Source organism: Parambassis ranga, chromosome 1, assembly GCF_900634625.1.
Source record: "Parambassis ranga chromosome 1, fParRan2.1, whole genome shotgun sequence".
Lineage (NCBI taxonomy): Eukaryota > Metazoa > Chordata > Actinopteri > Ambassidae > Parambassis > Parambassis ranga.
Window position 1 is genome coordinate 21,797,894 of NC_041022.1, and position 25,503 is coordinate 21,823,396.

The 25,503-nt window shown below is 39.5% G+C and overlaps 2 protein-coding genes across 3 annotated transcripts; one reads left to right on the top strand and one right to left on the bottom strand.

Annotated features, from left to right (window-relative positions):
* Positions 1-1,338: 1,338 nt before the first annotated feature.
* cyth4b (cytohesin 4b) lies at positions 1,339-16,280 on the bottom strand. 2 transcript variants are annotated; one of them, XM_028411251.1, is made up of 13 exons: positions 16,089-16,280; positions 6,504-6,586; positions 6,333-6,397; positions 5,696-5,762; positions 4,967-5,085; positions 4,800-4,880; positions 4,427-4,539; positions 4,082-4,230; positions 3,492-3,603; positions 3,162-3,238; positions 2,881-2,952; positions 2,602-2,756; positions 1,339-2,105 (listed from the first exon to the last, which is right to left on the bottom strand). In XM_028411251.1, the coding sequence occupies exons 1-13, from the start codon at positions 16,267-16,269 to the stop codon at positions 2,024-2,026; spliced, it is 1,356 nt and encodes a 451-aa protein (XP_028267052.1). In that variant the 5' UTR covers positions 16,270-16,280; the 3' UTR covers positions 1,339-2,023. The 2 variants fall into 2 exon arrangements, with proteins under 2 accessions (XP_028267052.1, XP_028267062.1); XM_028411261.1 differs by lacking the exon at positions 16,089-16,280 and adding an exon at positions 8,432-8,569.
* A 3,545-nt stretch (positions 16,281-19,825) lies between these two features.
* LOC114426513 (uncharacterized) lies at positions 19,826-24,328 on the top strand. Its single transcript, XM_028394020.1, has 7 exons — positions 19,826-20,040; positions 20,151-20,255; positions 20,448-20,669; positions 21,076-21,414; positions 22,809-23,157; positions 23,237-23,293; positions 23,400-24,328. Exons 1-7 carry the CDS (start codon positions 19,857-19,859, stop codon positions 23,527-23,529), a joined length of 1,386 nt encoding a protein of 461 aa, XP_028249821.1. The 5' UTR covers positions 19,826-19,856; the 3' UTR covers positions 23,530-24,328.
* The last annotated feature ends 1,175 nt before the right edge of the window (positions 24,329-25,503 follow it).

Genomic DNA, 25,503 nt, shown 5'->3' on the forward strand with positions numbered 1-25,503 from the left:
AAACTATAAGATGTTTATATAAAGGCATCACTTTCATTCTCCTTGTGGTGACGTGGAGTACTTCAACATTTAAAATGCTAAACTTTGGCTGAGCTGCACAAACCGGCCGCTAGCTGCCCCCTGAACCTCTCTCTGCTTCTCTTTTCTGGCCTTTTGCTTACAGCTCACATCTTTAGAGAGGAACCACGGGCCGGATGGGAATTCAGTGTTGAGTTGTTGGCAGGAGGGGGGGTGAGGTGAGAGAGAGAGTTGGGTTTGCTAATGGGATGTGGTGCAAGACTGAAACAGGAAGTCAGAGCTGCAGCAGGAAGAGGTGTTCTCACACACTATATTTTTAGTTTAATTTTACTGACACACAGTGAGCATGAAAATATATTTCCTGTTACACTTCTATTTAACTCTTGAAAAATAGACTGAAATTGATCTTGTTCACTGCAGACATTGTTACTTGTTCATGAACAGATGTTCAATCTGTGGTCCTAGGGTGTTGCTGTTCCTAATGCATCTGTGTATTAGGTATTAGAACCCTGGATATGCATGACTACAAATGTATATAACCATGGTACTGTAACCATGATCACAGGTCATATGTACATAAACACACTCACAGAACTCAGTACACACAGGTGCTGACACAAGGCGCAGAAACAAATCAAGCCATCAAAAAAGTCTGTAGCTTCATTCATTCATATATATATATATATATATATATATATATATATATATATATATATATATATATATATATATATATATATATATATATATATATATATATATATATATATATATATATGCTCCTCAACTGCTCTATTTTGACTAGCTGAGACACACGTGTATTTAATGTCAAAATAATATAATTTTTTCCAAATGTGCCTCCCTGAAAGTTAAAGCTTTCTTGGGATTAACCTGCATCATCCATGTGATGTTAACAAGAGGCAACTAATCTTGGTTAAATTTGGTTATACCATAAACTTCTTTAATTTACCATGTAACAAATCCACATATACTATGTAAGTAAAATCATCATGTAAAAAGTCACTTATACAGGTTACAGGATAGTGATGACATATGAGGATGTGTTGAATAGAGGAGGCCAGAGGAACATTTATGTGATCAGTGTTTGTTGGACAAAATAGCCATAGTTAGAATTTCTAAAATTCAGATATACACAATAAAGGTGGTTTCACCCAAGAACAGCACGCAAGGATGTCAGCCGAGCATATCAACACACACACACACACACACAGCAAATATGAGGAAGTGAGGTGTGGCCTGATGGTTCCAGAGTGCACTGAAGCACAGCTGTGCTTAAAAAACAGCATCCATGCTTACATGTCAACAAAGATCTGAATGCTTTTTATTAAATAATTATTCTGAGAACGTTCAATGACAAACAACACATTTCAATTAAAAATATTACAATATTTACAATCAAAGCAGGCATAACTTATTGCACTTATTGCATGATGCTTTAGAAATGTCACTCTATAAAGTACAGACAAGTGAAGAGAAGAGTCAAATCCCACCCAAAAAAACTATATTTTTACTCAAAATAGTTTCAAACTAAAGTATGCAATATCAGCTGACAACCAACCTAACAATGCTAACATGACTCACTGTGTATCTGCTGAGATGTCACATGCTTGGTTTTAACAAGAAGTCAACAAACATCAACCAAAAATATGTGTGGCAGAAAATTCATATCCTCTGTCAACAGAAATCTAAGTCTACAATATCTATTGGCAAACTTTGAGATTCTCCTAACAGCATTTTGTCCACCAGCGCTCATCCTAGGAGCAAGAACAACAAAAAAAAGTCATAGAGTCCTTCACCTTTGACACCATTTTTCTCAGTCCCAGAAGAGAGAAGTGGAAACAGAAGTCCCTCTTATAGCCTTTACATCAACCCTCAGTGTGCTGCTGTCTAGCCTCCACGCACGGTTGGGCTGTCAAAACAACTTAAGGTGGGTCACAGTGGTGCAATGGCACATTTTTTTCTATAGCATGGGGAACCACACAGCTCAGTCCTGAGGAGTCTGGTTTATGACCTTCTTCTTACGGACTGAGACCAAGTCATAGAAGGGATCCTTGGTGATGCTCGCTCTGTTTGAAGCAAAGATGGGTGTTTATGGATTAAGTACATTACATCCCTGAGAAGTAAAAGGAGTAATCAGTTTTGTTTGTAATTTGTAATTGGAACCTTTTAGGATTTTATTGCAAATACTAAGACATGGTTAAATTATTAACTAGTAAATGAATGAATGAAGAAGGATTGTGCATAAAGGGTGCTGACATTTCAGTGGTTAATGCTTGGGGCCCTAGTTTTAGGGGTTCCAAAGTTTATCGGTTCAATGATGCAAGCTGAGGTTTGCAAACTAGAACCAGACTTGTTCCCATTTTTGTGTTTTATATATAGAATAGAATCAATATTTAACCTACATTAACATTTTCAACTAAAGAATGATTTTCAGTTAGGTGCTAGAAACTAGAATATAGCTAAAGAGGAAGGTACATGGAGTTTCATTCATTAGAAGGACCATAACTGTACCTATGTGTGTGTGTGTGTGTGTGTGTGTGTGTGTTATTTTTGTGGTCTGACCTGATGGCCTCGATCCAGGAGTCTCTCTCCTCGGCGCTGGCAGCACAGATGGTGTAGGACTGGTGTTTCCCCTCCACCACCCTGCCATCCGTGTCTGTTTTACACGCTTTGATCTTCTGTCCTTGACTGTTTGGATTGTACAGCTCCAGACAGTACTAGACGACACCAGACCGTTAACATGACAGTCGATTTGTTTCGAACTAATAAACCACATTTAATTTCATTCACTTATCTTTTTACATTTGTGTTTACATTAAGGACAGCTGGACGGGTTCTTACCGGTTTGCGAGGATGTGGCACTTCTCTCACACAGAGATTCTCCAGTGGGATGATGCCTCTGGGCTCTTTGTCCTGCAGACGAATTAAAAAGAGATGGAAGGAGTCAGTAATGTACGGAGAACCTCTGATGACATGGTCAAAAAATAAATAAATCGTGGCCACAACATACTATATATTTGAAAAAATAACTTTTTTAAACATTTTGGACATTAAATGCTTGTTAAGTGAACAGATAAATTGTTTGGTTTGAAAGGTGACCATGATATGTAACAAAGGCTTACAGTGGTGAACTCAAAGTAGTACAAGCAGTTGTCAGTCAGAATGAACCATCGCCGCTTCCACGTCTTAACCCGACCTCCTAAAATACAGGCAACAAACACGTATATGGAAACTTGTTGCGCTTTTAAAAGTTGTGTAACTTATCAACAAAGAAACCAAAACACACAAATATAACACGAACCTCTATGCAACCCACCTGAAACCATGCTGTGTGCATGCAAAGACGTAAGAGTATATTTCAACATCGGGTCATTTTCTTTGTGCTTCCTCTGTACTTTCCATTTCTTAACTGAGAAGCACACTAAAGTACAATTTTTAAACATTTGACTTACCGAGTTTGAGCAGCCAGCCTTCTCTGTCAGGGTTGAAGAAGGTGTGAGTCAGATCATTCCCATCATCCTCTGGGATTTTGAACGGCTCGTTGCGTATGCTCTCATAAAGTTTCTGAGTGGTGAAGAGAATAACGGTTGCAACCACTGAACATTGTTGCCTTTAAAATAATAAACAAGCTCTGCTAGCAACACTGTTTTATTACTTCCCTAACAGTATTAAGCCTATATGTCAATATGAAAGTAAAACAGCAGCAGCGCTCACTTGTATGTCCGTCTGTGTTTGTTCACACATACTGAGACACTACAACCCTTTAAAATGTGATGATGCTGTGTTCACTGTTTCCCGTAAAAGCAGGATGATGTGTTTTCTCACATATTTGTAACAAAACACCAGGCCGCAGTGTGTGACATGTTTTAATACCACCCTCTACTGCAGCCTGCTATTGGGACTCAAATGTCATAGGAAAGTGGGCATGAGAACATTCGTTTTAAATATCCGTACTGATGATCAGTTACTGTTGAGAAGATGTAATGTGCGGCATGATGAATTAAACACTTCCTGATTTCTATTCATTGTAATTGGTTCTCACCGAGAGCAGGTCTTCAGGTAGGTCTTCTCCATTGTTGATGCCTCTGTTCATAGAGATGAAACGCTCCAGAGTGGTCTTGTCCTTCACGTTGGGGTTGTGAAGGCTGGTGTTCAGCATGATGATGGCAAAAGATAGGATGTAGCACGTATCTGGTGTTAAGAGGAAGATGAACTTACAAAAAATGAATAAGAAGTCCTACATGTTTATACAGACATTTGTTTGTCACAGAAATACAGAATCAGTGAGGAAGAGAAAGAAAAAAGAAACACACAAAATGAAATCACCCCCACACACTGTTAATGGTCCAGACAGGAAGTGGATAAGTGTATATTTAGTGAAGCCTACCAGTCGACTGGAAGACGTGAGCGTTACAGTCACAGTAGCGCGTTGCAAAGGCCTCCATCATGCGGTCGATCTTCTGAGCTTCACCGGGTAGACGGAAACTCCACAGAAACTGTCTGTCACACACACACACACACAGCAATGACATAAGACCCCCACAATACATGCTGCTTTATTCACAGGTCTGTGACCAGCATCAGATTTATTCACATTTTTTCTTGCATAGTTGATAGATTTGCATGATCTCTTCACATCCTGTCAACTGCCCACTGCTCAGACCTTCTGATGCCCCTGCAGTACCTCAGGCCAGCCACATCATGCAGTTGTGGTGGAGAGTTTCTTATTTAGATTTATTTATTTATTTATTGTGTCTTACCTGAGAGCCTGGACCAGGTTGAGATCAGAAAACTCATGCAGCTCCACAAAGGCCTTTAGGGTCTGGAGGTGGAGCTCCTCTCTGTGAGACAGAAGAAAACAAACTGAAAGACGTTCACCTTATCCAGATGGAATCACATTTTTGGCTTCTCTTCTCCTCTTCCTCACCTTTCTCCAAGAAACTCTCCGATGGCTGTCTTGTTGAGTCCCTCTTCCTTGTAGAGAAACTCAGCAATGGACTGCGCACGTTTGTCCAGCAGCTTATGCTCCACCAAGTAATTGATGCCCTGCATAAGAGTTGTACATGTGTGATTGTTTGCATCTGCAGCTAAAGCCTCACAGGAGAGTTTTTTTTACATTTCTGACATCCTGCTCGAGGCACACACAGCATCTCACTGTGGTTAAATGTCTTCAGTTTCGTAATGATTTCATCTCTAGTTGGTAAAACAGAATGAGCTCACAACTTCTGTAGTCCCAATTCCTTAAAACTAATTTCTATTCCTGTTTCTGCTTCATCACAGAGTTTGGAGAAGAAACAGCTAAAAATACATGCCTACATACATTCCACACTTTAAAGGTTTAAAGCCATATGCTTGTGTGACTGTAGCAGTCATGAGATAACATGCTTTTACTTTCAAACAGTTATGCACTTGGTCTGCCAGACCACCACAGAAACTACCGTGGGCTGCATCAGTGTCGGTTCACAGACCCCTACAGTGTGAGAGGAAGTCCACACAAGCATGTCCACACAGCTCAGACGCTGAGAAGCATGATGTTTGACGACAACAGTAAGAAGATTGGCCTCTTGCTGAGCCTCATGCAGAGCAACATGTTAAAAAAACACATCTCACTTTGTATTGTATGATACTTGTGTCTCAGACTAATTCACATACTGACCTTTTTAGGGTCCATGTTAAATTTCTTCTTTCCATTTGAGAATTGTTTGTTCCTTTCTATGGTTTTACTGAAAAGCAAGCAAATAAACACGTTTATTCTATCGTACATATAAACTTCACAGGGACATTAGATGGGCCGATTATTGATTTGGCAGTAGCACAGTTAGCGACAGTGATGATTTGGATAATATGCATTTGATCATATTGGGTATTTGATCATTAAATGATGATGTCAATATATATAGGCCTGTCTGTATTTGTTAGGCACTTGTGAGAATAGAGCATGACAGTTGTAAAAAAACACACAGTTGGCAGGTTTTTGGGGTCACGGTTAGACTTATATAGCTCTGTATAATAAATTCATGTGCATGATGACTTTTAAGTTGTTGTACCAACATGAGGGGATTTGTTTGAATCTGAATCAATTTGGACTCTGACATCATAACATTTATATAATCACTATGATGTAAGAGTTTAGTAATTTCTAATTTTAAACATCAGGAGTTTAACATGGGAGAGAATTGCTGGAAAGCCACTGTGAAACTAACATGCATGACATTTGAATTTTACGCAGGAGTATACAATGGTTTGTGATATAGGTGTGGGGTTTTCCCATGCAGGCTGCAGAAAAAACTCACTTTTCCTCTGCAGACTCAAAGCTGAGTATTTCTGCCATGACGCTGTCTATTTCCATCTTTAACTTCTGGACAGAGCACATTAAAAAAAGGCTTCAGTAGTCATGATACAATCCACACACACACACATGTTGTGGTGTCTGACTATGTGCATGTGAATGCTGCCTCTGTTACCTGTATATCATCCAGGAGGTCCTTCTTATACGTCTTGATGCTCTCGATCTCCATCTTCTCCTCTGATGTGAAATCCAAGGACACTGCAAAACATCAAATCAAAGCAGAATGTTACGAATTTAGGTTTCAACCACAATTTGGCATGAAGGTCTTTAAATGTAATACGTATAATTTTAAAGATAATTCAGTTATGACATTTACATGGGATTTCAAAGACAGGTAGGCTTTTCTGGGTAAGGATTTAAATAAAATATGCTAATAGTGTATATTTAAACAGCCACAGAAAGTCTTGTCTTAAAGATAAGTCAAACAGGTGTTGTGGTTTTCTCATGAATGATATTGGTCATCGCAAAAATATTTATATAGCTCACTCATACACTCAGACCCCAGCATGCAAATCCATGAACAGGAACACTCTCAGACTAGAAATAATGCACACTTCACCAGTAAGACAATCTGATAAAATGCTTTTTTAAAAATTACATTTCAGTGTAACTGATACAGTCTTGACAGAGTGAGTCACACATGTGAGGATCTGTTGTCATGGTAACATATGTTTATCACAGCCATCTACACATTAAGTTCAACTACGAATTCCAAAGTCCTCTCAACATTTTCCACAAATAATTCAAACATCATTTTACTTTAAGACCTACTACACCCAGAGGTTTTTTTTTTTTATATTATGAATCCTGATCTTCTGTGTTGGTTGGCACAAATGTATTAGGATGTATATAAAGAATCCTCTATGCGTGATGCATTCCATTGAGTCACAGACTTTCACAACTCACTGATGTATCAGCATCACACAAACCACTCACACCTTCTGCTCGGGTGCCATCACACTTATATATATATATATGTGACCATCAGCTGTGACATGTGTGGCATGGAGCTTCATGCTGATTAAACGACAACAACTGGTTCCTATCTGAGAAAAAAAAGAGGTGTCATAAAGGTATTTCTCATGAGTCTGACACCTGAGCTGGGCTGTACTGCTTCCTCTGTATTCTGACCCACTGTGTAATGTAGTTAGTAGCATATATTCAATTCAATTCAGTTTTATTTATATAGCGCATTTTACAATCAGAAATTGTCTCAAAGCGCTTCACAGAAACTCAGAGCATGAGACCCAGAACCCGAGCCCCCCTAAGAGCACTGTGGAAGGAAAAACTCCCTTTAAGAGAAAGAAACCTTGAGCAGGACCCGTCAACTTATTTGGGGTTTATCCTCAGTGAGATATACAGTGTTAAAGAATGGCAGTACTTCCTGTCAACATATGAGTGTTGTTTGCTGTTAATGATCTGACCACAGCGACTTCCACTTCCCCACCCTTCCTTTACATATCTTGTGCAACAAAGCTGACAGTCATCAGACTCTTCATTTAAAATATCACAAATTTAAAATGGACATAAAGTAATATGCTGAATCTGATGACTCTGACAAAGACGACAACTTCTGTTTTGATATTATTGTCACTGATGTGCAGACCTGTGAGCGCCTCTTCCTCATTTTATAGCCCACACTGCATGCCCCCGTGCATCAGATACGTGCTACAGCAAGAAGTATACGTGACTTCAGTATTTAAAAACCAGCTATTCTCACGGTGAATGGAACTTATTTTTTAATGTTATTTTTATTTCACACGTGTTTTGACAGTGTGTGATGCTGGAAGCTACAGCAAACAGCTGGGACGCCTTTAAATATTCAAGTTCCTCTGATTCCTGTCTAACTTCAGTCCTAATCACAGTGTTGATGATCACACATTATATTGTAGGTATTATGCAAGTAAGTAACATAACACAGACGATACACACATGGCTGCACACAGTGATAATAAAACACCAATAACCATTTTCAACCCTTTAAAATAAAATATCTAATGTCAAATCTCAAAAAATTATAAAAAAAAAGGCGTCACATCTTACCCATTTGGCAATCAGTCATTTATGTCCAAAAAAGAGAAAATAATGGCAACACCAAAGAAGGTCAATACAGTCAAGTGCAGATGTCAAGGTATGCAGGCTGTCTCAGCATGCAGTACAGCTGAATGAAGTGGATGTTCTCTTTTAACCCCACCTCTTCCCCATCCTTCACAGTGTCGAGCTCAGATCAGTATAATGAGTGTCTTTCAAAATAAAAGGGTTTAAAATCGATCACGTTTTGTAATTCAGGACTAAGGATATCAGAAGTTATCCCAATGTTTAATGTTTTAATGGTAAATGAAAAACAAACATAACCAGTGGGGATGGAGCACAGATGAAAAACAAATCTATAGTATTTTAATTGTATTATTAATTTTTCAATACATGTTGAGATTTTTTAGTTTTTCGACATGTGTATCACATCCTCTGTTATGACACTGAACATCATCAGTGTCCTTGACAAAGCATTTTGAAATTTAGTTGTTCAATGAAGCCCTGTTGCAAAACTGTCCAGGAAATTACTTTTGAAAGCCTGGAATCTCTTCATGTGGTGAGGTAAGCAATACTGCTGCTGAGCTTGACAAAGACAACAGAATAAAATAGAATTTATTAACCTGTAATTAAAATGGGATGCTTTTATTTTGAAGCTAACCTCTATCAGGCTAACTGAGAAGCAGACAATGCAACATCCTGACTCCTACTCCACATGTTTGTCCACATGTTTCTTATGTATTATTTATTGGAATGAACACTACCGTCCAAAAGTTTAGGCTCACCAAGGCCAGTTCTATAGCTTCTCTGATCAGCACAGCAATCTGCCAACATATTTGCACAAGGCTTTTCTAATCATCAATTAGCCTTTTTACACAATTAGCTAACACAATGTACTATTAGAACACAGGAGTGGTGCTTGCTGGAAATGGGCCTCTGCACACCTATGTAGATATTCCATTGAAAATCCACAATAGTCACTTACCACAATAACAATGTCTGTATGTCTGTTTACTTTAATGTTATCTTCACTGAAAAAAGCTGTTTAAAAATACAAATATAGACATTTCTAAGTGACCCAGACCTTTAACTTGTATTACACCTAAAGCTACCAATGCACACATGCACTATAAATATATTTGTCAAACATTTGGCAGACAAAGTCATCCTGATTTATTTTGGTGTACTTGAGGTTAGGTTTACATATATATATAACATGAAAATAACGGCAAATAGGTGTAATAGTAGAACAGACTGCTCCTCAGGTGATCGATGTCAGAGCTTTGGCCAATATGGTAAAATGATACTGGAGTGCCATCTAGTGGTTGCTAAGAAAGATCTCAAGTACTGCTGAGCACTGATGTGTAATTTAGGTGCAGGTAACAGCGTTGCTGTGGCTTATTGTACATTTAATTCTCCTATCTGTCATTTAAAATTAAACATCATCTATACCTATCAATTTACTATACATTTACAAACATGTATCACCACTGTAGAGAGAAGGTTTGTTTAGTTGTCTCCAGGAAATGTATCTAGATCAATATCTGTTTGGATGCAGTTAAAGAATAAGTTAAACTTAATAAATTAAAGGTCGATTTTAAACAGGGAAGTGTGGCTCAGAGTCTGCACACCCAAGCATGATGCAAACAAAGGAGGAAGTTTCAAATAAAGCTGCTATTGTTACTGCAACACCTTCCCCTTCAGGCCAAGTTTACTGCTCTCATCTACTGCAAACTTTTCCAACAACATTCAAATTATAGGTCTTTTATTAACATTCTATACTGTTCTACAAGAAAACCAAACAAAACAGGAGGGAGGGAGGGAAGAGCGCAAATGTGAAGCAAGGAGAAAAAAAGAGGGAGGGGGAGGAGGGAGGGAGGTGTGCAACAATTTCCTGTAGTTGCATGCTCATGTGCGTCTCTCAACCTTCCTCTCTGAGTCTGTTTCTGTCAGAGTGAAGAGCACAGACGAAGTTGAGCGGAACAGGATGCAAGCTATCAAATGTGTGGTCGTGGGAGATGGGTATGCTGTTTTTTTTTATTTTAATTCACTTGTTATAACTTAATCTGCTTTCAAGTATTAGGCTGGCTCAGCTGATGTATGCTGGTAATGTTTGGCCTAAGGCTAACGAGTCAGATTTTGTGTGATAGAAAGATTTTTTTTTTTTTTACATGTGACACTCCAATCAACTTCCGCAGTGAAGAGGCTGTGGTGCATGACTAAACCCTGTCGTATTTCAGACTTGTAGAACTTTAGAGTCCAGTGTTAGGTGTAAATCTTCAGGTGTGTGTTTGACAGCGCTGATTCTGAGTGAGGGTGCAGGGTGAGAGAGCGGTGCAGGCCATAACATGCAGGGACATACTTTATGCTGTGCACTCAAAGCACAGCTGTAGAAATGTAAGACATGCCAAAAGGAGCTGTTCATAAAACATAGAGGAGTAATAGAAGGCCAAAAAAGGAATCGTTATAAAAAAAGAAACAGATTTTTAAAAGTGTTTAAGCCAAGCTGAATCTGTTTGGGTTAAAGCCTGATATGTGAAGTTTGGACAGAGCTGTCTATGAGATGTTTCTTATGTTTAAATGTGAGGCAAACAGAGCTGGTTGTAATGATGGAAACTGTAAATCAGAGGTGATCTGAGGTGTTTCTCTAAGTAAACAGGGGTTAACTGTTTAGAGGCAGGGCACAGGTACTGCTGCTGCAGTTCCGTGTGGGTGTTTGGCTTCCTGGTATGTGACAGCTTTGGATCAGGGGAAACAATAAAAATAAAACATGAGACACTGCTTAAGTGTGAGCATAGAATGTACCTTATATAGAACATGTCAGGGACTATGGGAGACCTTTAACAATATCAAACATGTCAAAAACTTGCCCTATGTGAAACAAGCATCTCTGACATTTTTTCAGACTGCTACAAAATTTGACTTTTTCTTATTGTCTTTCTGGTGAGGATGGTCTTATGTTTTGTTGCTCTAACAGTTTGGAGGAACAAATCATGCATTTTTTCCAGTAAGCGTGGCATGTAAATGCTGCTTAAAAACCCTTGAATAACAAGCTCAACTTGTCATTTAATAACTGCACATGTCTTGGCTGCTGTCTGCACACCACCACCATAAAGCAAACCTGTGCGGTTTAAGGGAAGGCACAGTCAGGAGGAAGCAATGTGAGGAATGGAATGAATCTGAGAAGAGACCTGGAGGTCTGCCCAGTTTTACACCTGAGATCATCTGTCACTATACCCAAAACCTGCAACAAACTTTTTCTTTGAAACAGCTCAATGGGCGTCTAAACAACATCTAAACAGATGGATGTAGAGAAGATACTTTATAACTGTTCAGCTGCACAAGCTGTATGATCAGTGAAGACATGAAAAAAGGCTACACTTATCTGACAGAGAAGGGGAAGTTGTCCACAGGTTACAGGGAAGTCTGTTGTGCAATCTCTATGTATACACTAAACATTAACCAGCAGAATTATTCTGGACTGAATTTTGAGCAGTTGTGTCAAAAAAAATGGATCCAAATTTTACACCGTTGTTAGAAAATGTTAAAACGATGTTCTCACAGCTAATGAACGATGTTGGACTGTTTTATTTAACCATGGAGAATAAACTGCTCGGCTAAAATGAGCCGTTTTTCTGACATGAAATTTGTTAATTTCCACCTGACCTCTGACAGCTGATGTTATAAAGACAACACATATCTATATACATTCTGACATTTACTTGACTTCAAACAGAGGAAGTGTGTTCCACTGAACAATAATCTTAGCACATTTTTCAGTTAGCACATCAAACTTTTTGACAGCCTTTTTTTGCTGTGGTTGGGACCATTTCACCATTCACTAGCTTCTGCTTTCAGGACTAAACCAAGTAGCGGGTTTTGACTTGAGAAAAGGATTGAAGAGAGACAGAAAGACATCATGAATTTCCTTTGAAGATATGCCAGGCTCAAACCGGATAATGTAGGTAATGTAAGTGTCCGCAGGAGGACAGAAAAGTCGATGGCAAACCAGATTAAGAACAGACAGAGAGAGAGAGATGTGAGGTCGAAGTTGTTTCTTCGCTCTTTTTTACTCAGTTTATCTGGTTCCTGTTTTCAGCTCAAACTGATGCTTCTGAAACAGACCAGTTCCTTTTTGACTCTAACACAACCACAAAAACACACACGCATGCATTTCCATGCTTCTGAGAGCCAAGCACTGACACAGTGCAATGCTTCACCCGCAAACTGTACGCATGATCATTTGAAGCCTGACAGGATGACCTAAAACTGAGACTGGTCCTCACAAAGATGCTAACTCTCACACATACACACTGACAGCTCTTTAAGCTGTTTCTAGTTTACTCATACTGCTGCTGAGTCATCATGTTCCTGGGCTGGTCTTTATGAATGTTAAGTTATGAGATGGTGATGCTGATTTTACTTTTATGTGTTCTGTAAGGAGTCTGAATTAATCCAAATGTAGACTTTTAATACGTCCTTTTAGGGAAGGTGACCTGTCAGTCTATTCAAGTTACAGACATATATACTGTACACTGTATGTCTTTGTTTCTATACCAGCTAAATTTTAATTTACGTTTTTATTTTAGATTAAAAACTTTAAGAACACAGTCAAATAAAAAGCTGCTCTTAATGATAAAAAAAATCTTGTTTTCTAAGTGAGTAAGTGGGACTTATTTGTGTTGCCCAAAAAACCAACAACTAACCAAGTTGCCTGTGTGTGTTTTGTTAGTAATGAAACAAATTAAATCGAACATCTGTATAACCAGACAGGGTTAGTGGGATTTCTGGTGTTGAGTGACACCTAAGAAAAGCCTGTGCAGTCCCTGTATTGGTCTCGCTATAAACAACTCAGTATGAACACTCTTATATTTCACTTTAACTTAGAAATGTTTTATTTTTCATATCAGCTTGTCAGAACTGATGTTTCCAGTTAAGCTCACCAAAAGTGCACTGCACAAAAAAATTAACCCAAATTACTAAAGGTGCACCCAAGAACTACTCCACTGAAACACTTTGATGTGGTCTGATGGAAGATTTGACCTACTAATGGCAGTACGAGCAGGAGCTGTGATTCTAAATGGACTGACTTCACAACAACAAAAAAATCTGAAGTTACATTCCAGTACGCACTGATGACTGAACTTGGAAACAACAAAAGATACACAGGTTACAACATTTCTTCTATATGAAACAAGATGATGACTGATAAAGCATCTCCATGACGACCAACAAAACTTCACCTACTAAAACTAACTTCTGTGCCCACTGTTCAGTTTTAGGTATTATTATAGTTACAGGTGTGCTCAGACTTTCATCAACAGTTAAGTTAAGGGTAGAAGATAGGGAATGAGCTGCTTTATTGCTTCAACTGAAGCATGGGCGGATGTAAGTAGGCTGATTACTGTGGGCCTAACATTAATCCTCACAGAAAAACTAAGGTAAAACATGTAGAGAATGAGAAAAGCAAGCTTCATTACATAACCATGGGAGGGATGCTCTTACAACGATTTAAAGCAACAAGTAATTTCTTCTTGAGCTTGTGAGGGATCCGATCCGTGCAGCATATGTTATCATCTCAGTGTAGCACTGCTTCTGAGAAACAATGCCACAACTTCTAGGGATATGTTGTTGTTAAAACGCTGACAACAAAGCTCTGAAGCAAAATAAGAGCGAGTCAGAACTTGTTGGATCGTCTCTGCGCACTGCAGTGAAGTTTCATCGCAGTGGTTGTTGAGTGGTTGATGATGACTGTGAGCTGGTGGTTTGTCTCAATTCAAATGTCAATAATGAAACCAATACTGTTAAAAAAAGGTTAGGTTGAATTTTACACACTAAAACACACACACACATGAAAAATATACACAAAGTGAACAGCCAGCCAAACTGCTCACTCAAACCATACTGAGCGTATAGCAATGCTGCAAACTGCTGTAGGCTATAACTTTGTGTGGTTGTTACTGAAAAGAACAGAAGTGCTTCCACTAAAGCCGCGCCCATACCGATCTTCTTCTAATACTTCTCTATGTGTTTTTACTTGATTCAGGGCTGTGGGTAAGACATGTCTTCTCATCAGCTACACAACCAATGCCTTCCCCGGGGAGTACATTCCTACCGTGTGAGTATGATGCACATAAAAACATGCCTTTCTCTCCGTGGAGCCCTCTGCTGGGTTATTTTCACACAATTTAGGTCATTTCAGTGCTTGTGCTGGTCAACCAAATCCAGTAATGGCGTGTTATGCATGTTAGCTTATGTTTGATGAAGGTAAGGAATGACTGTAACTCACAAGCTGTAATGATCCAGTGTTAACACACGGGGCAGTGCTTGTCTATTTGGCCTTTACTATTCAATGGCAATGTTCCATAATGTCAAGCTTCTTGAATGTATGACCACTGACTCACAACAGGATCCTTTTTTAAATAATCAGTTAAATTACAACAGACTAAAGAATACATTACTGACATCCTCTGCCCTCTACAGATTTGACAACTACTCAGCTAATGTGATGGTAGACAGCAAGCCGGTCAACCTGGGCCTGTGGGATACAGCTGGACAGGAAGATTATGACAGGCTCCGCCCACTCTCCTACCCACAGACGGTATTCAATCAATCATATTCACACAGTTTGTTAAAAAAGACTTTGCATCCAGGCTGTGAAACACAGTCCTGCAGTCTGAGCGGAGCTACATCCTCATTAAATCACAAGACAAGTACTGAACAGAAAGAAGATGCTACTGATGTTTGACTGGTTTGACTGGTTTCTTCTCTAAACTTTAATTGACCAAAAAACAAAAACAAACCCACAATACCTGATAGGCATGCACCCCTAGTAAAATGTAATCTGCTCACTGTGTCTGTCTGTCTTCCCATGCAGGATGTGTTCTTGATCTGTTTCTCCCTGGTGAGCCCAGCATCCTATGAGAACGTCAGAGCTAAGGTTAGTCTGTGACATTATTCATATGTTTTTTACTGTGATTGGTCACCAAACATAAGAAAATAACACAACTTACTTTCTGTTGATGTGTTATAAGGTTTTATAATCCTAATTTGGATTTGAATTAGAGCTCAGATTAACATTTTTAAGGTTACCCCATTGTTCCTGCTTCTCACTGTGTATCATAGGAGTTAAAGCCATCTGTTCTTCAGTCCCCACACACTGAGGAGAACCAGACTGGTTCAGGTCAAACCCAACAAACAAACAAATGTGACTGCTGAATACTCAAGAAACAATTCAGTGTTTATGTAGTTCGTGTCAATGAGTCCATTTAAAATCTGCCATGATCTGTTACTGTAGCCCAAAGGAGCAGGGCGGGGGAGCATGTTGAGATGAAAGACGTTTGCTTATTCCAAGCATTGAATTTGACTGAATGTCTCAAACACTACAACATCACTGGCCTAAAACAATCTAAGTGTTAGTTTTAGCAGATACCATCTCACATTTTACAGATAAAAGATAACAGAGCAAAGTTCAAACTGAGAGTGCAAGTGAAGAGGATCTATAATGGAAGGAGGAAAAAAACAAAGAAGAGCTCAGAAAATAAGAGAGGAATGTGGATGAGAGAGGTTAGCATCAGCCTGAAAAATGTGAAGCCTACATTTAACCACAACATACACATGTGTGTAACCCGTCTGTGTTTCCTCCCCTCCACGCTGTGTCTTCACCTACATTTTGAGTCTTCCTCGTTCTCTCCTCTCATCCTGTCATCTCTGCCCTCTGCTCTCCAGTGGTTCCCTGAGGTTCGCCACCACTGTCCCTCCACTCCCATCATCCTGGTGGGCACCAAGCTGGATCTGAGGGATGAGAAGGAAACCATCGAGAAGCTGAAGGAAAAGAAGCTGGCGCCCATCACCTATCCACAGGGCCTGGCTCTGGCTAAGGAGATAGGTCAGTCACAGTCATGGTGTCGCTCATCACACACATTACTCACCTCCTGCTCCCTTGAATGGTGGTAGAGACATGGTTCCACAAACACAATCCTGCTGGAAAAATACTAGTTAGCAAATGTAACTCCAGCTCTACATACACTGTTACACAGAAAGTCTCTCTGTGTTCTATAAAGATAAATATGCACTGTAATGTTATGGATTAAGATATTGATTTCTGTTTTTGCTGTGTGTATGTACAGATGCTGTAAAGTACCTGGAGTGCTCAGCCTTGACCCAGCGTGGTCTGAAAACTGTGTTCGATGAGGCCATCCGGGCCGTCCTCTGCCCCCAACCCGTCAAGGTCAAGAAGAAGCCCTGCTCACTGCTGTAAATGGTAAGACTGAAGTAACTGCATGGAGCAGAGTGTGAGATAAGAAATCATTGCCCTGTTGTTAGCTGGGATTGATGTGGACGTTGTTTCAGATTCTTGCAGGACAAGAGAACAGGAGAGGAAGACATTCAGACTGCTGACCCTGGTTAAAAGAAGATTTGAAAGTCTGTTATGTCTCTAAAAGAAAACTGTGGTTTAAAAAATAATACTTTGGCGGTTATGATTAAACAGTAGCAAACCTTTCTGTACAGCACTCTGAGGCTGAAATGTAAACGTGCATTACAGATGCTGCAGACAGGACATGCGCCTTTCAGAATAACTGCCCCAGTTTACACACTAAGTGTAAGACCAGGAGCAGCAGCCTGCTAGCTTTAGCTAAAGCATCATCTCACTGTCCCTCTGGGGTCAGCCATATGCTGTGTACTGTACCTTCACATGATGATAATATGTGTTACTGTGTGTGTTCCTAAAGATCAGTAAGAGCTGAGCAATGATAAAACATGTGAGCAGGGAGCTGAATGATCTTTGAATCAGATTTATTAACCCGTGTATTTGTTGTCATTTTAAAATAAACGTTTGGAGCTCTTAGCAGAGAACATGTTTCATTTCTTTGACATGACTGTGGTGCTACAGCTAGATCTGCATCATCTAACAGAGGGATGAAGGAGCAGCGTGTGGACGCTGTGTCTGAGGTAATGCTGATGAATCTGATCTGTCTTTCTACCATCTTCCACCAGCACCATCTATCTCACTTTGTTTTCCTCAGTGAACAGTGGCATCAGTGACCTGGCACAACATTTGGATTCAGAACATAAACATATTTAGATCCAGATTTTTACCTCAGTAAAGGACCACCACAGTTACTGGATAACATATTTAAGGCCAGGTCAAACATGTTGGGCAGAATATGACAATATGTCTTCTTCGTCTCCCAAGCAACTTGATCATGGGAGACTCAGATCTCCCATGTAATTACAGCCCTATAGCCCCCACATTCATTTTCGCAATTTTCATTTTGCACAGATAAAATGAAGCTCTTAGCACAAGTTCAATCAGGAAGATTGTTGTCTTCATCATAGTTTAAAGCACATCATTCACCAATTATCTGCCTCCCTGATCTCTTCCTCTTCACCCCTATCTCTCTCTCTCCCTCTCTCTCTTGCTCTCCCTCTCCTTAACCTCCCACTCTGGTCAGGTCATTAATAGAGAACAGTAACCAAGCTAAAGCTCAAGCTCAATACGTTCTCAACAAAGAATACTACAAGTTGTCTGGAAGGCCAGTACGCTCGGAAAACTCACAAGACGAACTGGTACCATGTGGAGGGAAGACACACATTATATACATTATATTTACTAAGGTAAAATGGGAGAGACAATGAGACACAGGTGAGACACATGGAAGGGGAAGACAAGACACCTGAAAGGAGAGGGAGAGCAGCGACTACAAAATCAAACAGAAAGTAACAAAATCAAACTAGAACTAATACAACACAACAAAACAAAAAACAAAAGCCCTGGCTCAAACTGAAACCCTGACACCAAAGCGGACTCATTCACAAGGCGTTGTTGATGTATGTAAAACATCATCATTCACACACATTTCTGAGATTGATAACGACAAATCATTTACGTAGATGCACTTTTTCAGGCAACAAAATCGGCCACGACTGAAAGTCCAAACACAAAACGGTCAATAAAAATAAACACATTTCATTTGTTCCAACAGCTCCCCCTGTTGGCAGAAATCTTGATCATATCTTGAAGTGTATTCCTTAAAAGAACTGAACCCTAAACATCTGTGTGTTTGTTTGTCCAACAACACTGCTCATATCAAACATGTACAAAACTGTGAGACACAAAGTGACAGCTTCCTTGGAAACATTACAGTACTGTGACACAACAAAGCAGTTATTATAAATGCAGGGAACAAAAACGAGCTCATCATGTACCTGTGGCGTCGGCTTCAAGTGAAGCTGTAGTTTGACACAAAACTATAAGTTGTCAGGCACAGAGAGGAGCACGAATACAAGGGATTGTTGATTAAACTCCTCCATTTCAGAGCATTCACTGATGACAAACTGCTGAAACACATAGATATGCCAACCTACATTCACACCCAAGAAGTGACAGGAATACTAATGAGGTTATAGTATGAAATGTGTTATAAGTCACACACTTCCTCCTTTTTAGTGTTTTTTATCACAATGAAGCAGCAACAAAACATGTAGGCTACTGTTTTACTCACATAAAGAGACAGGACTTTGACTAAATTAAAAAATAATAACAGCACTGGCTGATCAAATAAAATGAAACTTCCAATAAACAAGAATTCATAAGTAAAGTTTTATGTTTACTAAAGATAATGTGTGAATCAGGAAGGAAGTGAAGGTTTGAGGGCAGTCTGCTAACTACAGTCCTCTGAGCTCTCTTGTTAATTAGATGCTGCTCACTTTAAACCCTGGAAGAGTTTTCTTGAAGGCAGCAGCTAAAACATCCACTTACACAATGAACTGAAAGTAAAGGACGACAACAGCCATGTTACTGGCTGAAGCTGGATGTGTGTTCATGGGAATCATCCTGTGCATCTCAGGTATGAGTTATGTTTTTATATCTTGTGTAAAATAAGTAACTCAGAGAACTGAAATGGTTTTAGTGAAATGTAGGAGGAAACATCAGAAATACACAAGTATGACTTGTAACAATCAGCTTTTAAAATGATATCATGTTCAGATGTTTGCTAACAAAAGCTTCTGTTGAAGGGATGAATGGAGAAGAAAGAACAATCTGTGCTTTAAAAGGTTCTTCAGTGGATCTGTCCTGCTCAGCTCAACATCCCACAGACAGCATGAAATGGTACACTTGGACCAAAGATTATGTTTGGAGGGAGTTATCCACCATTACTCATCTAACATACAACATGTCTGAACACTCACACACTCTGACCATCAATGATCTGAGAGAAACTGATGCTAACTACTACTACTGCTGTGAGGATGAGAAGACATGGCTCTGCTCTAATACAGCATTTAAGCTCATTGTTTCAGGTAGATTGGCTGTTGATAAATATATCTTTAAGAATCAGTATATACGACACATGACATTTTAAATTTAAACTGCACTTCCTCAGACCTGCAGGTAAAGGTGTTTCCCACCACTGAGGGACAGACAGTAACACTGATGTGCAGCACCAGCTGTCCTCTGACTGAAAAGCCTGCAGCCTACATCTGGTACAAGAACAGAGAGTTCCTCTATGAGGACTGGTCTCCCTGGTACCAAGAGCTGGTCAGCAGTGAGGAAGCAGTCAGATACTCCTGTGCTATCAAAGGCTACGAGGACCTCAGAGCCCCTGAAGTCTCAGTGGGTGGGTGACAACAATTAGCTCTTCAGCCTGTTACACAAACATGAAAAAATGACATTTTGATCATTTAAACTCTCAAAAATACTGAATCTATTTTTTTATCATTGATTCAGATTCTGTCACAGCGACCTGCTTCAGTGTGACCTATGCTAAAGGGACAATGTGTTCTTACAAACAGACATCAGTGGATGAGTCCTGCTCCATCACACATCCCACAGGTGAAGCTTCACAGCACAGCTAATATATTCACAGTCATAGTTTCAGAGTAGATCATTGTTTTCTGTAATGACTGACACACAGTTCTACTCATTCTAACCACTCACATTACAAATATGCTGATCAATGTATAATTCATATATTTGTCAAGACAGAGATGAACAGCTGAAAATGAATTGATCATCTTCCAACAGAAACACATGTTCAAAGGACTCCTCCAGACACACCAGGTCATGTCAGACTGACCTGTAACACCAGCTGCGTTATGACCGACCCTCTGACTTCAGTTACGTTGTATAGAAACAGACAGATTCAAAGGACGGAGGAGAAAAAACAGGTTTTAGTTCCCAACACTTCTGCAGACAGCTTCTCCTGTACTGTTAAAGGTCATGAGTATCTGCACTCTGCTGACATCTGTGAGTATGAATATGGTCTGTTAACATGTGTTATTTTGTCTTCATGGTCTGCAGGAATTAATGAAGTTGATGATGGTTTTAATAGGAACACTGTAAAGTTTAATGATATTTAAAAAGTAAAACACCTCCTGTGAGAGTCCAAAATGTTTTACTAAAGATAGATTAAATTTGATGTTCACAAGGCCGCAACTATTGAAACAAAACATCTTATTAATGTATTTCAGCATCTGTTACTAAATGTCAACAATATTAAATCCTTTTATTTTTTTTTATTTTTAAAATAAGTATCTGTTAAAGAACAAACACTTTGTCAAATATAATAATGATCCTAATTAATCAATACAGGCCTGTGTAATACCATCTCTTATCTTGTGTAATGTTTCCATATATTTCACATGTATTTCAGGTGCTGAGGAGAAGAACTGCTGGAGTGTGAATCATGTCAGCAGGAGAGTCTGTGCTCTGAAAGGCTTTTCAGTGAACATCTCAGCCCAATACTCACATCCTGACTACCAGCAGCCAGAGTCAAAGTTCTGGTGTAAAGTAAAGAGAAACAGTGAGGAGGAGTCTGAACAGCTGTCTGAGGAAGCACATGATGTGACGTACTATGACAACACGAAGAACAAACACATCCTCATGTTCAAACATTTGAAGCAGACTGACTCAGCAGAATACATATTCAGAATCAAAGCAGATGATGGAATCAAACTGTCCTACTCTCCTGGAGTCACTCTGTTTGTTACAGGTTAGTGTCATGTTTTTATTCCTCTACCAGCAGCAGTCACCAGACGGCTAAATATCTGAACATGTTTTAAGATGAGAGCAGAGATGTGGCTCATGTACATACAGGTGCAAACATGTGGCTACCCGAAGTGGGCACTCATCAAAGCCACAAAAACAAGACCCCCCAACAACAAGAAGAAGGACAACACCAGGCGGAGAAAGAACATCTCCATTCCATATGTGTCAGGAGTATCAGAGAAACTCCGCAGGATCTTCAACAACCATGACATCCCGGTCCATTTCAAACCTATGACAACACTGAGACAGAGACTGGTTCACCCGAAGGATTAGATTCCCAGGGAGAAACACAGCAGTGTGATATATGCAGTCCAGTGCAGTGAGGAATGCTCTGATCTGTACATTGGAGAAACTAAACAACCACTCCACAGAAGAATGGCTCAGCACAGGAGAGCCACCTCCTCAGGACAAGACTTAGCTGTTCACCTCCACCTCAAAGACAAAGGACAATCCTTTGAGGACAACAATGTTCACATTTTAGACAGGGAGGAAAGGTGGTATGAAAGAGGAGTCAAGGAAGCCATCTATGTTAAGCTGGAAAACCCTTCCCTTAACAGAGGTGGTGGCCTCAGACATCATCTTTCCACCACATACAATGCAGTGATTCCATCCATTCCCAGGAAGTTTGCACATACTCACAGTAAGAACAAAGGGCTGTCAACCAGTCCCCCTCCGGCAGTTTCATAGTCGTTAGCCAGTCGTTAGACACACCTGGCCCAGTCAGCCAGAACATCACAGGTAAGTATGGAAACATTTAGTGCTATTGTTTGTAAGTTTTTTAAGTTTTACCCGGACCCACCCACTGAGGTCTGTAACCACATATAAACCATGTTTCCCCACCAAACAGTTAGAACTGATGAAGCTGCTTGGATGAGCAGTGAAACGTCTTCTAGAAAACTCTACAAGTCCAGACGCCTTGCTTCAATCTTCTCTACGTACATACAGGTCCACATCATGAAAACACTGATGTTATCTACATTATATTTATACATGTCAGCTCCATATTTACATCATCTCAGCCATGTAGCCAGATGTGCTGTGCTGGTTATTAGTAACATCACCATGTGCTCATGCAGACCCATTCAAATGTTTTTATTAATGCCAAAAAGATGAAGAGAAAACACTAAACTATTTCATCTTTACAAAATCTGTGTTACAAGACACTGAAATCAATGGTTACATGTATGTGAATTTAACACTTACTGTAGCTCTGTCATATCCATGGACACAAATAGTCAAAGTTGCTTATGCTTATCTTTTATTTAGGGTGAACAGTCGATGAAGGGTAAATATTGAAACACAATCTTACATTTACTGATCAATCTGTCTGTCTTCCAGACCTGAAAGTGAAGATAACACCGTCTGCAGTGGTGACAGAGGGACAGACAGTCAGACTGACCTGCAGCACCAGCTGTCCTCTGACTGACACAGCCTACATTTGGTACTTCAACAGTCGACCTCTGAACCTGTCACACAGCCAAAACAAACACCTGCTTCTAGACCCAGTCAGCAGCCAGCATGCAGGAAGATACTACTGTTCAGTCAGAAGCAGCAAAACAAGCCTCAGATCCAGTGAGGAGACTCTCACTGTCCGAAGTATCACAGGCAAATGGGAAGAAGCAGCAGCAGCAGGAGTTTCTGCAGCTCTCCTGGCTTTAATCCTTGTCGTGGTGTTCCTGTGGATCAGGTCAGTAACACTGTTCTTTGATTTAGATCAGGGACGGCATCAACCATTTATTTTTATATTCACTCTTTTCACTAACTAGAAAAACCAGCTCTCCAGACAGGCTCCTACAAACACAACTTTTGACAACTTGGAGCAGGTAAGTAATCCGGTTATGTATGTTTTCTCAACAATCCCAACAATACTTGGCATTTTTTGAAAGTGGTGTTTTTCTTGTATTTTTGACATTAACTTCTGGTCCCAAGTATGATGTCATCGCAGCGCAACCAGCAGAGGAGGAACTTCACTACAGTGATGTCCACTTCTCAAAGAACAACCCGGATCCTCTGTACTCCGTACTCCAAAATAAAGAGCAGGTCCCTTATGCTGAGGTGAACTTTAGAACCACAACCCCTGCGTAGGCACACCAGGGTATCACAATCACAAGCTCACATGGTAACAAAACACAGGAAATAAAAGTTATTTGTTCTATATTTGAAACGATTGACCACCAGAGCCTCATCCTACAACTAGATAACCACAACCTTTTTCTTGCAAATAGCTCAGTCACAGCTACACATATCAAAGCCATGAGCCGTGAGAAATAACATGCTAGGTGGCGCTATTTACATCTCGGCATGGCATATTTACTTCTATTTACTATATAGGAACTGTGCAGTGCAACACCTCCAGGCTATTTCTTTAAAAACGCGAACCTATATTAATTATTTATTTCATACTAACTGAAAGCTAAAGCTTTTATTGCCACGTAGGAATTTCGCGGTTGAATTCTGAGGCCATGTAAGAGCTGGCTAAAGATGGCAGTTTTAGCCTAGCTTAAATTAGCTTAATCATTAATTGTTAGCTACGTGAGTAAGATGTTTTGCATTAGAGCTCACATATAGGTGATTAAAACATACTCACCAGGCATACATTATCTGTGGCAATCCGGCTCGTATCCTGGTATCAAATAATTGTATTTTATCACGCATTGTTTTTTTTTAACTAATATTACAAAGGTGTTAGCAGCAAGCAAACGATCCGTCAGTGCACGCGCTGCGCCGACTCCATGATGTTTTATTTCCTGTGACGTCACAACATAATCACATAAAATCTGATATTTGAGGCTGTCAGGATGCTTTGATCATGTAAACTTTGATTTTTGTGTGTGTTTAAAATAAAAAAGTTTTATTTTTATTAATAAGTTTTCTTTTTACATTTATATTTCTTTTTTTATTTATGGTATAGATCTAATTTATTAAACTATCAGTAGGAAATTTGGAAACAAATAACAGGGTGCATCTCAGGTTATAGGTTATATATTTTATTATCATACAAGTATACACTAATCTAGATACAAAAAATGGAAAATAAGGATAAATAAGAAAATTGTTGGCAACAGCTCCCCCTCCTGGCAGAAATCTTGATCATATCTTGAAGTGTACTTGAAAGCAGTGGTCCCCAACCACCGGGCCGGGGACCGGTACCGGTCCGTGGGTCATTTGGTACCGGGCCGCACAGAAAGACTGATGTAACCATGTTAATTGGGCTATGGCAATGCATTTAACTGCACACAGGGAGAAAAGGTTGTTAAGAGCCTTGAATGGGTGTGAATGAAGAGACACAACGGATTTAAGTGCAAAAACAAAAATATATTATATTAATATAGTCCATACACAACACAAAGTTCAGTTCACAGGATCTCTTCCTGTGTTAAAATTAATTGTCCCAAAAAAATGCAATGAGGGGGAAAAAATAAAGCTGGTCCATAAATCCAATGGTTCGCAATCCAAAGGGGAAAATTGAAATGATCCTACCCGTTAAGCTCGCCACTTGCTTGCACAAGAATGTCCAATTGAAGGGTCAACAAAAAAAACCTGACCTGCAGGGCCAGAAGTAACAATTAGTAATCAATAAAAAAAAAATTCAGTTTACCGGTAAACACTAGTCATAATCATAATAGTTTCAATTCAATACATTCAACATTTCAATATCTAAACACAGTTTAGTAACATTCCATGCAATATTCCAATAAGAAATCGTCCATTTTAACTGCGCAGTTTTCATTGCAATATTGACTTCCTGGTTAGTATTTCACATTAAATCAAAAGAAAACACAATAAATGAAAACACTTGCTTAACAAACAAGGTAGCCGAATTAAAGTTCACATTTTAATGTGTAAAACAAGGTGCACAATGTTGGGGTGCTTCAAATATTGAAGGCTTAAATTAAGCAGAGTGTCTTAAAACACTCGCGTTCCAAAGGGAATTCCACTCGCGGTAGCAGCACCGCGTAACAAAAGTTTAAAACATTAACTAAACAAAACTGCTATCGATACAGAGTTCTTAGCTCGGTTAAATATAAGTTAT